The sequence below is a fragment of the Balaenoptera musculus genome, chromosome 7, assembly GCF_009873245.2.
Source record: "Balaenoptera musculus isolate JJ_BM4_2016_0621 chromosome 7, mBalMus1.pri.v3, whole genome shotgun sequence".
NCBI classification, from domain to species: domain Eukaryota; kingdom Metazoa; phylum Chordata; class Mammalia; order Artiodactyla; family Balaenopteridae; genus Balaenoptera; species Balaenoptera musculus.
Window position 1 is genome coordinate 74,294,928 of NC_045791.1, and position 12,086 is coordinate 74,307,013.

At 41.1% G+C, this 12,086-nt stretch overlaps 1 protein-coding gene across 3 annotated transcripts in view; it reads right to left on the reverse strand.

The window, feature by feature from the left end:
• The window catches only part of HECW2 (HECT, C2 and WW domain containing E3 ubiquitin protein ligase 2), a 415,256-nt gene that overhangs the window by 134,131 nt on the left and 269,039 nt on the right, over positions 1-12,086 (reverse strand). For 2 of the 3 annotated variants that reach the window (XM_036857486.1, XM_036857484.1), the window contains exons 7-10: positions 10,571-10,713; positions 5,677-5,777; positions 3,890-5,239; positions 2,491-2,586 (exon numbers count right to left, since the gene is read on the reverse strand). In XM_036857486.1, the coding sequence (XP_036713381.1) occupies positions 2,491-2,586; positions 3,890-5,239; positions 5,677-5,777; positions 10,571-10,713 (1,690 nt within the window). The remainder of the gene's footprint in view (positions 1-2,490; positions 2,587-3,889; positions 5,240-5,676; positions 5,778-10,570; positions 10,714-12,086) is intronic. The other variant, XM_036857485.1, reaches the window with a different exon arrangement.

The window sequence follows — 12,086 nt, forward strand, 5'->3', positions numbered from 1 at the left end:
TTCAGGTGATGCTTGTGCCTAATAGATAACATACCAAAATATATCACCACTCTGCCACTAACCAAGCTTTCAAAACTTACATTCATCTACCTACACAACAATCCCTACCATTCTAATCTTAGATCATAGAGTAGAAAAAAATGTTTGAGACTCTGTCTCAACTTTTACTAGCATGGAATCTTAAACAAGTTACTTAATTTATCTGGGCTTCAATTGCTCCATCTATAAAGTGAAAGAATCAGATTATTTGATTTCTACCCATCAATCTATAAATTACGGATAAGACCTGCTTGACCTACTTCACAAAATTGTTACAAAGAATTTTTTTTAAAAAGCTAAAAATTCTTTGTAAACTGTGAAGCACTATACAAGTCTGAGGTATTATAGAAAACAATGTTAAAAGTATAATCCCTAACCTTAAAATAATTCAGCCAGGTCATTTAAGAGACAGGCCAATCTACATACTCCAAGTAGACGCCCCTTAGCTGAGCCTCCTGAGAGACAATATGTGAACGCAGAATGCCACAGCTCTGAGTTAAGAGGCATGGCCAGAGACAGTAGCAGAGCTGCCCAGTGAGGCAAGGAAGGCAGAGAACTGGTTCGGGCAGGACGCACAACTAGCACAGGCAGCCAAGTGATTAAATAGACTGTCAAAAGATGAGACCGACTGAGAATAGAAGAGGGCAAAGCAGTGTGAGGACAGAACAGTAATCAGCTATGCTCAGACCATAATCTGTAATTGGTCCATGATAATGGAAATCCCCAAATCTGCAAGTTGCAAGTTGCACAAGAGGGAACAAATCTTAAGAATTCCTCCCCCTCGCCGTTCATCAGTTACTCATTAAATTGGATATACTACTACGGTGCTTTTTTTTCCTTTTGGATATATTAACTTATTAAAATGAACCGCCCATTTTTTATTTTTTTAAATCCTAAAATTTAGTATTATAGCTGTGTAATGTAAATACCAGTGTTTAAACAAATGCATGGAAACAGCACAAATAGTGGTCATAATTTCAGCAGGAAAGTACCTGTCTTATTAAATACAATCTAGAGACCAAAACTGTGAATCCAACAAAATTCAGAGCAATTGGATGTGGCCAGGAGGATGCCATTTATCCATACACTGATGCAATGCTATGCCTCCTGTCCAGGTGCCTGAAACTCTGATTACTTACTATTAATCCACATACTCATGTAAACAAAGCTCTCCCAGAATTCTCTCCTGGTGTTCCTAATTCATTTCTCTCCAATTATGTCTAAATATCACCCAGGAATACTTTTCTTTTCTGCCTCTAATATTTTCTCCAAGGGTAAACAGTAAGGAAGTTTTCCCCTCCACCTGCTTAAGATGACACAATGGTTAATTAATCTCTTGGATGATTTTTAAAAACTGCTTAAAATATATGTTTCCTATGAGTAACCACCCTCAGTTATCCAAATATATGAACAAGGGGAGGATCTGTGCACAACAGTATTTACAAATGATTAAGTCAATATTTTGCCAAATTGTACAGAGCACCATTCAGCTCTTTTGTCAGCACTCACCAAAACTAACCACTCAGCATTTTAGCCCTTTAAATGCATACTGCCCCCGCTCTATGTCCCACCATTTTCAAAACACAGAGGGCCAAAAGCATCCACTTCTTGCCATGATCACATATAAGATGGGTGAATAGAGAAGGTGAATAAGAAGGAAAAGCAGTAAGGCAGAAAGATCTATTTTCCAATGTGTTCTTAAAAACAGTATTTACTGAGCTTGATCACTGTTCTTCAAAATGCTTTGCTCTCACAGAGTAATATTGCTTTAAGGGATTCTAGAAACTTAGAGTTTAAATTACATTCAGACTATGATTGGCCATGGGTATCACTCAGCTCTTGGAGTTCAGGTCGCATAACTTTCCCAGCATTCCTAGTCCTCACCCATCTCTCCTTTAAGTGCTATGTGTTTCTTGAAAAAAAAAAAAAAAAAAAAAAAAAAAGAAATATCTTTCAAATCTCCAGATAATCATCATGGTCCAGAAAATGGCAGACTAATTTCTGAAATTAATAACACTTCTCTGGATATCCCTAAGAAAAAAAACAGGACCCTGTAGTTAATGATTTAAAATGTTGTAAATGAATAAAAAGCAGTAATATTACCTAGAGCTAGGTTCTTCTAAGAGATTGTACCTATTTGTCTAATAATTGAAAATTCATACTGCCTTATGCAAACTTAAAATTTTTTCTATTATACGTCCTATTGTCCATAACATCTGGATCTCTTTTCCTTTAGAGTATTCACTTTCCCCCAGCTACCCTTTCATTTGGTGGAACTGTGCCACAGGGGAGTCTTCTGCCAAGCACTTTCCAGACTGTATCTGCTAAGTCACGTGGCAGCTCCCAGAACCCTACTTCTGGGGGACGGGGCATCCATCCTTTAGGTCCCGTGGGTCCTGTCACCCTTGAACCCTTTGATCAAGGTGAGCCCTTTAGTTAGCAGGTCCTCACTTGGTGGGAGAGCCTCGTCCACCCTCTGGTACCGGCTAACATCCTGGCGCACTGAAGGCAGTGATCGCAATGGCTGGTGGCCGTTGGCTTGAGAACCTAGGATTAAAGGTAAACAGTTACCTGGGTATTGTTTTCCCCTTCAGTGTCAAAACAGCCTTTGGAAAAAAAAACACCTAACAAAAATCCTGGGGCCAGTCTCTTGTCTCTCTTTCGTCTCATTTCCCATATGAGGACCCAGAAACAACAGAAGAGAATGGGAGGTGGATGCTTAGTCAGAAGTGGGTCTTCCAAGGAGATGTCGGTCCGTGCCCATTCCTCCCCCTCCCCCACCTTTTCCCACCCTGGCATCTGTCCTAGTCATGCACCAATGCTGTAGGGTCACACAATGACCGCAAGAAAATGAAAAAAAAACCAAAAAGCAAAAAACGGTGGAGGAAGAAAAGAAGGGGATAGGTAGAAAAATAAGTTACAGAATAAGAAAATCATTTCTATTTCTGAGTCTATGCTACTTAGGCATGTGAAATTATGCTCAGACTTTTTGATGCAGCTATAATAGAACAGTTTAAAGGGATCATTCTACTGAACCACATTCATTGAGACATAAAACAAATTTTATGTGTAAATTTGCATCCTCAGACACTCAAACAGCTTGTTTTCAAGTGTCAGAATGCATCACCTAACTTAGTTGACATTTCTTATACTGCAGAAGGCAGTATAAAAATATGACATTTGATGCAAAGCACATATTAACCTTCTGTTTTGAAGCTTCATGCAATAAGGAGCGAGTTAAGATGTTCCTGAAAACCTCGCAGATAACACTAACGTAGATGCTTTCGGCCTGTTTGGTTTTGTATCTACAAACCCAGGTCCCGCCAGAGATTCATTATGTTTTTTCACGCTGTCCAGACAAGAGGACTGAGCCCCAGGCGCACGGAATGTGCCAGTGCGCGGCACGCATCCCAGGCCTCCAGGCCTGTGTGGACCAGGGGTGCCCCCACCCACCGGGCCACCTTTCTAGGCAGAGCAGGTGCCCGCACTGATGCAGAGCCTTGAGGTTCATTATCTAAGTTTGAAGACTGTTATTTGACAGGCCTCTTATTCCACCAAAAGAAGATCCATAGGGAGGGCGGGAGGGAGACGCAAGAGGGAGGGGATATGGGGATATACGTATACGTATAGCTGGTTCACTTTGTTATACAGCAGAAACTAACACAGCGTTGTAAAGCAATTATACCCCAATAAAGATGTTAAAAGAAAAAAAAAAGCTGTTGAACCCCAAGGAGAAGAATTCAGCTAATATTTGCCCCGCAGTACAATTTCCACTGAGGGACAAAAGCACAAGACTCCTCTCTGAGCGGGTACGCCTGAGCCACGAGCCACGTTGTCTTGTACATCCTACCTCCGGTGGCGCCCTCCTCCTGGGCAGCGGCCCCCTCACAAGCGCCTTGGGCATGCCCCGCGTCACGCTCTTCTTGGGGCGGGCTCTCAGCAGCAGCGGCAGCTCCCTCCAGGCTCCCCCTCCGCTGCCAGACCTCGCCCGCCTCCTCCTGGTCAGGTGAAGTGGCCGATCCTGCCCCTGGCCCTTCCTCCTCTCCACTGGGCACCTGCACTACAGGTAGAGAACCAGGAGTGCATACGGGACCCTGTGACGCTTCAGCGGGGCCACTGCTGGTGGGCTCTGCTGCACAGGCTCCATCTTCCTCCTCCTGAGAAGAAAAGGCTGGGGTTTCGGGGAACCGCGCGCTCTCGAGCGACGAGCACCGCGTCTCCACCGAGGACAGCTGCGTGGTAACGCTCTCATTGCAGGAGCTGTCGGCCCCTTCCAGGTCACTCTCGCCCTCGGGCCTGGTGCTGGCCTCGCTCACGCTCTCTGTCCTGGCAGGGTCACTGGGTTCTGTTTCCGAGGACACCTGGGAAGGCTCAGACCCCTGATCAAGGGACTCCGTCTCACTGATGGCTCTCCGGCTTCCCCCTGACGCGTCGGAAGTGCCCGTGTCTGCCCCACTCGTGGGCTGATCTACCTCCTGAGAGCCACACGGTTCAGTGCTCCCCTGGTCAGCGCTTGGTTGAGGCTCTGGGGCATTGTCACTTTCGTCGGGGACCGGGCCTGAGGGTAAGGAGCTCTCCGCAAGCTCGGGAAGATTTTCTGGCTTATCCTCGAAGGAGGCGGCTTCATTGACGGAGCCTTCCTCGTTCTCCACCGCGTTGTCTTCTGCCTTTGTCTGAGATGTCAGGCTCCCATCATCAGTTCTTGATGCCCTGCTAAACATTATCAACCCTCCTTCCTCCTCCAAGGAGGATGGATAACCCAGGTCTTGCTGGAACTCGTGGTCTTCTTCATCTGAGTCGATATGAAGCATTGCATTGAGTCTTGTGTCGGTGGGAAAACTACTCCTTAGTTTCGGAGAGGCTCCCATGGACCTTTCCGAACAAGTAGTTGCACCCGACCTGGAATGGCCATTGTGTTCAATAGCATCTAAATAATCATTGAGTGAATCCTGACGTCCTCTGGGAGGTGAGGTCCTTGAAGAAGTAGAGGTTAATTCTTCTGAGTCTATTTCCAGAGTAGAGCTAGTCCTGAAAGAATGCTTGGGGGTCCCATTAGCACTTTCCTCAGAAACTGGTCCATTGGAACAAACCGGGCTGTCATGATGGCCCCCTGGCATGTCCTCCTCATCAGAAGGGCTTCCTAGGTCTCCATTCACGGTATTGACTCCAAGTATTGTGCCAACAGCTTCTGGAGAAGCATCTGAAGGAGAAAACAGCATTTATAAAACCAAAGTAGTAATAACGAATGAACATTTAATGTCCTATTCCTTTGCCACCAATCAGTTCAAAGAATTCAGCCATCCCACTGAGGTCTCTTTACAGTATCACCAACTTGCTAAGAGTTACTATTCACTACTAAACGAGTACATATATTGCTGGTCAGTTTGACACGTGAGGTTTACATGTTCACTACTGCCGGAAATTCCACATCCCAGTTTCCAAATGCAGGTAAAACCTAAGAGAGATTTTTTGATAAACAGGCTTTTAAATCTGCTTGGAAAACTTCAGCAGGTAATCATTTGATAGCTATTTTATGTTCAGAACAGGATACAAACAATTCTGTTCAAATGTAAACTGACAACAGAGTAAGATTTAACAAGTTTTTCCTAGAGCAATATATTTATACAGGTATCTCACCTTCATGCACAGAAGATGTGACCTCCACTCTGAACTGGAGGTACCCACTCACATGGTCAGCTGGGAGCCTTCTACCGAGGTTGTAGCTGAGCATCTGATCACTGCAAGAGGAGAAATGGTTCTTTCATCCTTACTACTCTGGTGTCAGCCTTCATCTTCTTCCCATAGGCCACCCCCTAAACCCCACATATTTCTCTTAAAACTTTCACACTCACAAGAAAATAAAAGGTCAAAGGCATGTTAAGAGTCAGTGTAATTTTGTTCATTTGTACAAATGAATACTTATAAACCCAGGGATAAAAGGGAATCTTGTCACAAGGAAAAGTATCAGTAAAGGCTGAAAATGCAATACTGTACAATATTGTTATGATTTTTTTAAAGGGCACTGATTTGCTCTCTCACTGTTAAGAGTGACCAGAGAAAGGGCATTTTAAAACCCATCAAGGAGCTGAGAAAGGCCAAAAATTTTGGGTGTTTTCTGACTCAAGTGTAAATGTATAGAAGGTCTGGTTCCTTAGCATTTAGCATGATAGGAGTTAGGTTCTAAAAAGACAGGCACAGGGAATTCCCTGGTGGTCCAGTGGTTAGGAATCCGTGCTTCCACTGCAGGGTACACAGGTTCCACCCCTGGTTGGGGAACTAAGATCCTGCATCCTGCATGCTGCACGGCCGGCCAAGCAAAAGAAAAAAAACAAAAGAGAGAGAGAGAGGCGCACAGGTAAGGGTTATCACATGGAGGGCACAGTGCTGTTGTATCCTGAAGAACAGGAGCAGGGAGTTAGGAGAGAGCAGCGTGAGAACAGGCCGGGCTCTGACAGCTGCTCCAGCTGTGTGAGAGGCCGGGGCTGCTGCACCTCCCCTTCTCCACCTGTAAAGTAAGGGGCCCACTGTTGGCCCTCACTATTGGGGGGCCTATCACTGATACTCCAGGCAGCTTGTGAGAGCCATACTGATGGGACAGTTGGAGAACTGCACTAACTGTCGGGAGTCTCGCTGCCACACTTGGAGGTGCGCTGGAGGGGACCACAACTGGGCCCAGCTCCTGCCCCACCTTGGCCCCAGGCTCAGGCTACCAGCCTCCTCGAGGATGGAGTGGTTGATCTTTTTCAATTCCGTGTTTATTTATCAAAGTCAAATACAATCACATCATTTCTCTGTATGCAAGCAACTTTTTGTTCAGAATCTGATTTATTCTTAATTAAGGAAAATAATCAGAGGGATAGTACCAAATCACACTATCTCTGCTCTCACACTGCCCTCTAATGGCAACTTCAGGAGGAAAACACAAGGCCTCTACCTAATACTTGCACCACTGTACACTTCAGAGCCTCTGGTCAGCTACTGATTATTAATCTCCATAACTATTTTGCTTGTTCTTCTCTACCTCATCAGTACAATTATAAATAGATGTTATCTGGGATTTTACATTAGCTTGTACACATTTACATGCTAATGTAAAATCCCAGTTCAGCTCTTATGAATTTCTTTGAGTTCATAGCAAGATTTTCTTAAAACAATAAGATCATTTCCTTTACTTCTTTCTTTTTCTTCCCTAGAAATGTTGTAATAATTTTTTGATTGATGCTTTTAAAAAGCTTTGTTTCCCCCAATTGAGTGCTTACACTCTGATAAGGGCTTTGCATGCATCATCTCCTTCAATCTTCCCTGTGAAGCAGGTGGTGGCCCTGTTTTCTAAGGCATAGGGAGGGTAAGTAACTTGCCCAAGGCCAGGCAACAATTAAGTGACAGAACCAGGATTAGAACACAGATGCATCTGACACAGAAGCCCCTGCTCTGCAGTCCCCAGATCAGATCTCATTTTATGCACACTTTCAGTGATTCTTGGCTGCTTTCAGTAGCATGCATTTTAATGATGTTTACTCATGGCTCTTCTCAATGCAATCATTATCATAATGTTTTGTCTACTTAATCTGGTATTTAAAAAAAAATTTTTCTGTAAAGGGATATATTGGCATTTTTAACTATTAGACCTTACAGGTACGTTAAATGCTTTTACATTAGAGTGTTTAAATAATTCTATAATGACCAGAATGACAGCAGGGATGTCTTTTTCTCTTACCACTGTCTTCCAGCATTTAGACAGTGCCTGACACGCAGAGATGCTTCACCTTTGTCCACTAACGCATGAACCCAGCAGCGAACTACTGGGACCTACTCTCAACATTACGGTTCCTCACCCACGTCTTTGGACATTCAGTCCTGGAATAATAAAAATCTTCATTTCTTTGTTAAAATTAAATTGACTCTCCTCTCCTCCTCTTTGGCCAGTAAAAGTAAAGTGCTGGTGTTGATGATAAAAACTTATAAAAGTGATGCATTTTAGCTAGGAAGTAAATGTTTAGTAGGGATTCTAAGAATGGCATCCATCCTTTTGCTCACTATCATATCCCAAATACCCAACACAGTGCTTAACATTTAGTAGACACTATATGTATACACACCAACACATTTGTTGAACAAATTTAACAAATGAGGCTCTTTACTTGGAAAAAAGAATTTTAACCGGTGTTAGTGCTATTTTTTACCCAAACTGACAAGATACTCAACTCAACTATTCAATCTATCTGTACAGGGAAGCCTCCCTATTTGGAGATTCCAAGTCAAGGGGGTTTCATCTTTGTTGAGTGCCTGTCAAGGGATTCACCTCTTTCTTGTTCTTACTCAGTCTCATCTGATTCATCCTGCCTCTTGCCATGATAGATAATTGTGTACCCTATATTATATATTATTATGATATATAATTATAAAGAATAAGTGCCAAAGAACTCTCACTGTCTGACTGAGACATTCTCTCACTAGTGTAATCACAGCAAATGACAAAGCATGGGAAAGTGATGTGCCTTTTGGACAGAATGCAAGCCACTCTCTGAAAAATGTCACATTCAAACCAATGCTCTTAAAATAGGTAATGAGTAAGAACTTCTAGCTCATCCTATAAAACCTCACCATGTAAAAACCTCAGCTACTTCAGAGAGTTGCAGTCTACAAAACACATAAGAAAACTCAGCATTTTTCAAGACGTATCAATTACTTGATAGAAAGTAATAATCAGATCAAAAATACATTTAGATGCTAATAGCCAATACACTAATATGTAGTATCATATTTATTTAATAAAGCAAATTCCTACGTACCAGGCAATGCTTTTAATATACTTATGTAGAAACATTTCATAATTCTGATATTTTACGAATTCATGCTGGACTTCCTTCCAGTACATATGGAATCTATGACAGGCAGTACTCTATGTGGCCAGTTCTTTAAAAGACTGAATGAAAAGCCAGCAGGTTAACAGGAGTTTCAAGCACTGATAAGGTTTTATTTTTCCTTGATCATTCTCACTGGTATACATAAATTGACACTCTGCCAAGGGTCACAGATATTATATAAATTATATGATTATACTTATATAAACTAAATTCTAGGTATATTTCCAATGAGAGTTAATTCTCACTCTTCATAATTTTTCATTTTCTATCCTAAAAATAATTTTTTAAAACTTCCCAAATAATATTATCTCTACTAGAAGCAATAATTGCTATCCTTAAAAATAACTGTGATTTCCCAGTTTTATCAAATTAAACCAGGCTGCTAGAATTTCAGCATAATATTTCTACTTCACGTGGTCTGGCTCAACCATTGCCTCTGATGGCCAGAGAATGAGAATCCATTAGAATCTCTTAATTTCAGGTTTTGAAGGGGTCTTAGAGATCATCAGTCTAAAGACTTTATTTTTCAGATGAGAAAACTAATGCCTGAAGAAATTGTGACTTGCCAGAATCGAACAGTTAATTAGCTGCAAGGTGAATAGGAATGAGCAACCTTCCTCAGTTAGCTAGACTAGTACTACATCACTGCTAATCCTTAAAGTGTTGCAGAGAAGCTGGGTTTCTGGAGCTGACCGATCTGCTCAAATCCCAGCTCCACCCCTGGCTTGCCAGCCTCAGATTTCTCATCTCCAACATGGGTATAATCACATTATTCACCTCTCAGAGTTGTTAAGAAGATGACATGAGCTAATGAGTGTAATTTACTTAGCTCCTGACATAGAATAGGGTCTCATCATGTTTTTTGTTTACTTTGGTTTACTACAGCTGCTACCACTACTACAATTACTGTTATCACTGATACTGCTGCTACTACCACTACTATTATCACATGTTCATAATGTCCTCCTAAAATGAAAAAGATGCCCCCCAGTGCCACCTGAGAGCACCAGTGTTACTGGGTTTGCTGGCACTTACCATGTGAAAATATATACACCATTTATAATAAGGGATGGAGGCACGTTACGATTTCTTAACTACTTGATTCACAGCTTACAAAAAGTTCACAGAAAGAAAACAGACGTCAAATCACATTTTAAAATTCTCTCAACAAGTAATTTCTAGTTGTCTGAATGAACGTATACGTCTTAGAGTTCCACTATAACACCTTCTCAGAGTCTAGGCTTTGTTTTAAAGGGCCCTAAAATAAGGTGGTTTTGGTGTCTCAGGAATAACATATTCTCTGGATGGGGTTAATCAGGATCAGGAGGTGTCAACCTGACACTCAGATCTTGCTCTAGGGAGAGCTTTTTATAGCAAGATTTCAATATGCTCAAAAACAACTGAGCACTATGATATTTGACACTGAAATGGTAATAATGGTAGGTACATCTTGGAAAAGATAGATAACCCAAAAAAGGTATATAATTAAAATAAAGTGCTTTCTGCCCTGCACATTTCAATGAGTATATGAGCACTTTCATTTTTAAAAGAATTATGTTACCACTTCTTATCAGTAAGAGAAGTCCTCGGACTTCAAAGTATCATTTCAGTTGCTTCAGTAGGAACTAATCCCAACAAGACCCCTACGTGTGAGGGCTGATTACCCGATGGCTTGCCGCTCCAAAAGCCTCTGGACTGGAATGGTTAGTTTCCCCAGAAAACGCTTGATGATAGGACGGCTCTTGGCAAATTTGTCTTTAATTTCAATTTCTAAGACATCAGTAAGGAGTGCAAAAAAGGAATATTTCTGAAAACAAAACATAACATGTTGAGTCAAAAAAAGAGATAAATATGAAATTATGTATATCAGTTTATTAGTATAGAAAATAGTATCTCTTAAATCCTAACGACACACAGAGTCCACATTGCTAGAAAAATCTGCAGCTATTGTCAATCCTTTATTCACTCAGAATCACTAACGCTCACAAAGACTAAAAAGCAACAGCTGGGACCTGTATGACAAAGGAAGCCCCTTCAATCATCCAACCCTTCCTGGTTCAACAGTTTTAGGAGACGCTATCAAATATTAAACTATGCATAATACAATTTTAGTGCTCACTATATTTAACGCATTTTAATTCTTTAATACTTAATACCTTGTTATAGAGTGGCTTAGACTTAACTGATACATTTGATTAACAGCAATTTTAATTCCTGATCCCATGGTATTTTTGAAGTTGCACACCACAGGTTAAAATACTCCTTCACTTAGTGGTTAAAGTAGGAACATCTAAAGGATATTATGGTTTCCCTGGTTTATATTAAAATAAAACAATGCTTAAATGCAAGTTACTTAATTTAAAAGGCACACAGGGACATTTCTTCTGGGACAGAAAAATAAAAGTATGAGGTTAAGATAAGATGTGTTGTTTTAAGAATGCCATTGGAGAAAACTGGATTGGATATTAATAAGGATATAAAATAAAAATAAAGAGCTTTACTCATTTACAAAGACTTTCACATATATTACAAAGATAAAATTTTCTTTTTAATGATGAGACTTTCAGGAAAAGTAAGTGATGGAGCCAGGAATCTAACCTGAACCATTTCTCTCCTCCCCTGGCAGTATCCAGGCAACCACAGTGATGTGAATAGTGCCAGCCAGCTTTACACTTAGGGGTCACGAAATTTATTTAGTCATAACAATTTAATTTCACCAAAGGGCCGTAAAGTTTAGTCATCTTCTTAATGGAAAAAGCACTTGCTTAGAATAAGAGAGCAGAGTTTAAGCACTACTAGCCTCTGAATAGCTAGTTACATAAACATTTTAAGCTTCTGTTTCTTAATCACACAAATGGAGAGATGATAATCTCATCCCTTACACCCCCCTTATCAGGCTTGTACTGGTAACATGGTTAAAAACTTTGTAAATATTAAATGTTAGGGAAATAAAGTTACTACCCAAAGCAATCTACAGATTCAATGCAATCCTTATCAAATTACCAATGGCATTTTTTATAGAACTAGAACAAAAATCTTAAAATTTGTATGGAGACACAAAAGACCCCGAATAGCCAAAGCAGTCTTGAGGGAAAAAGACGGAGCTGGAGGAATCAGACTCCCTGACTTCAGACTATACTACAAAGCTACAGTCATCAAGACAATATGGTACTGGCACAA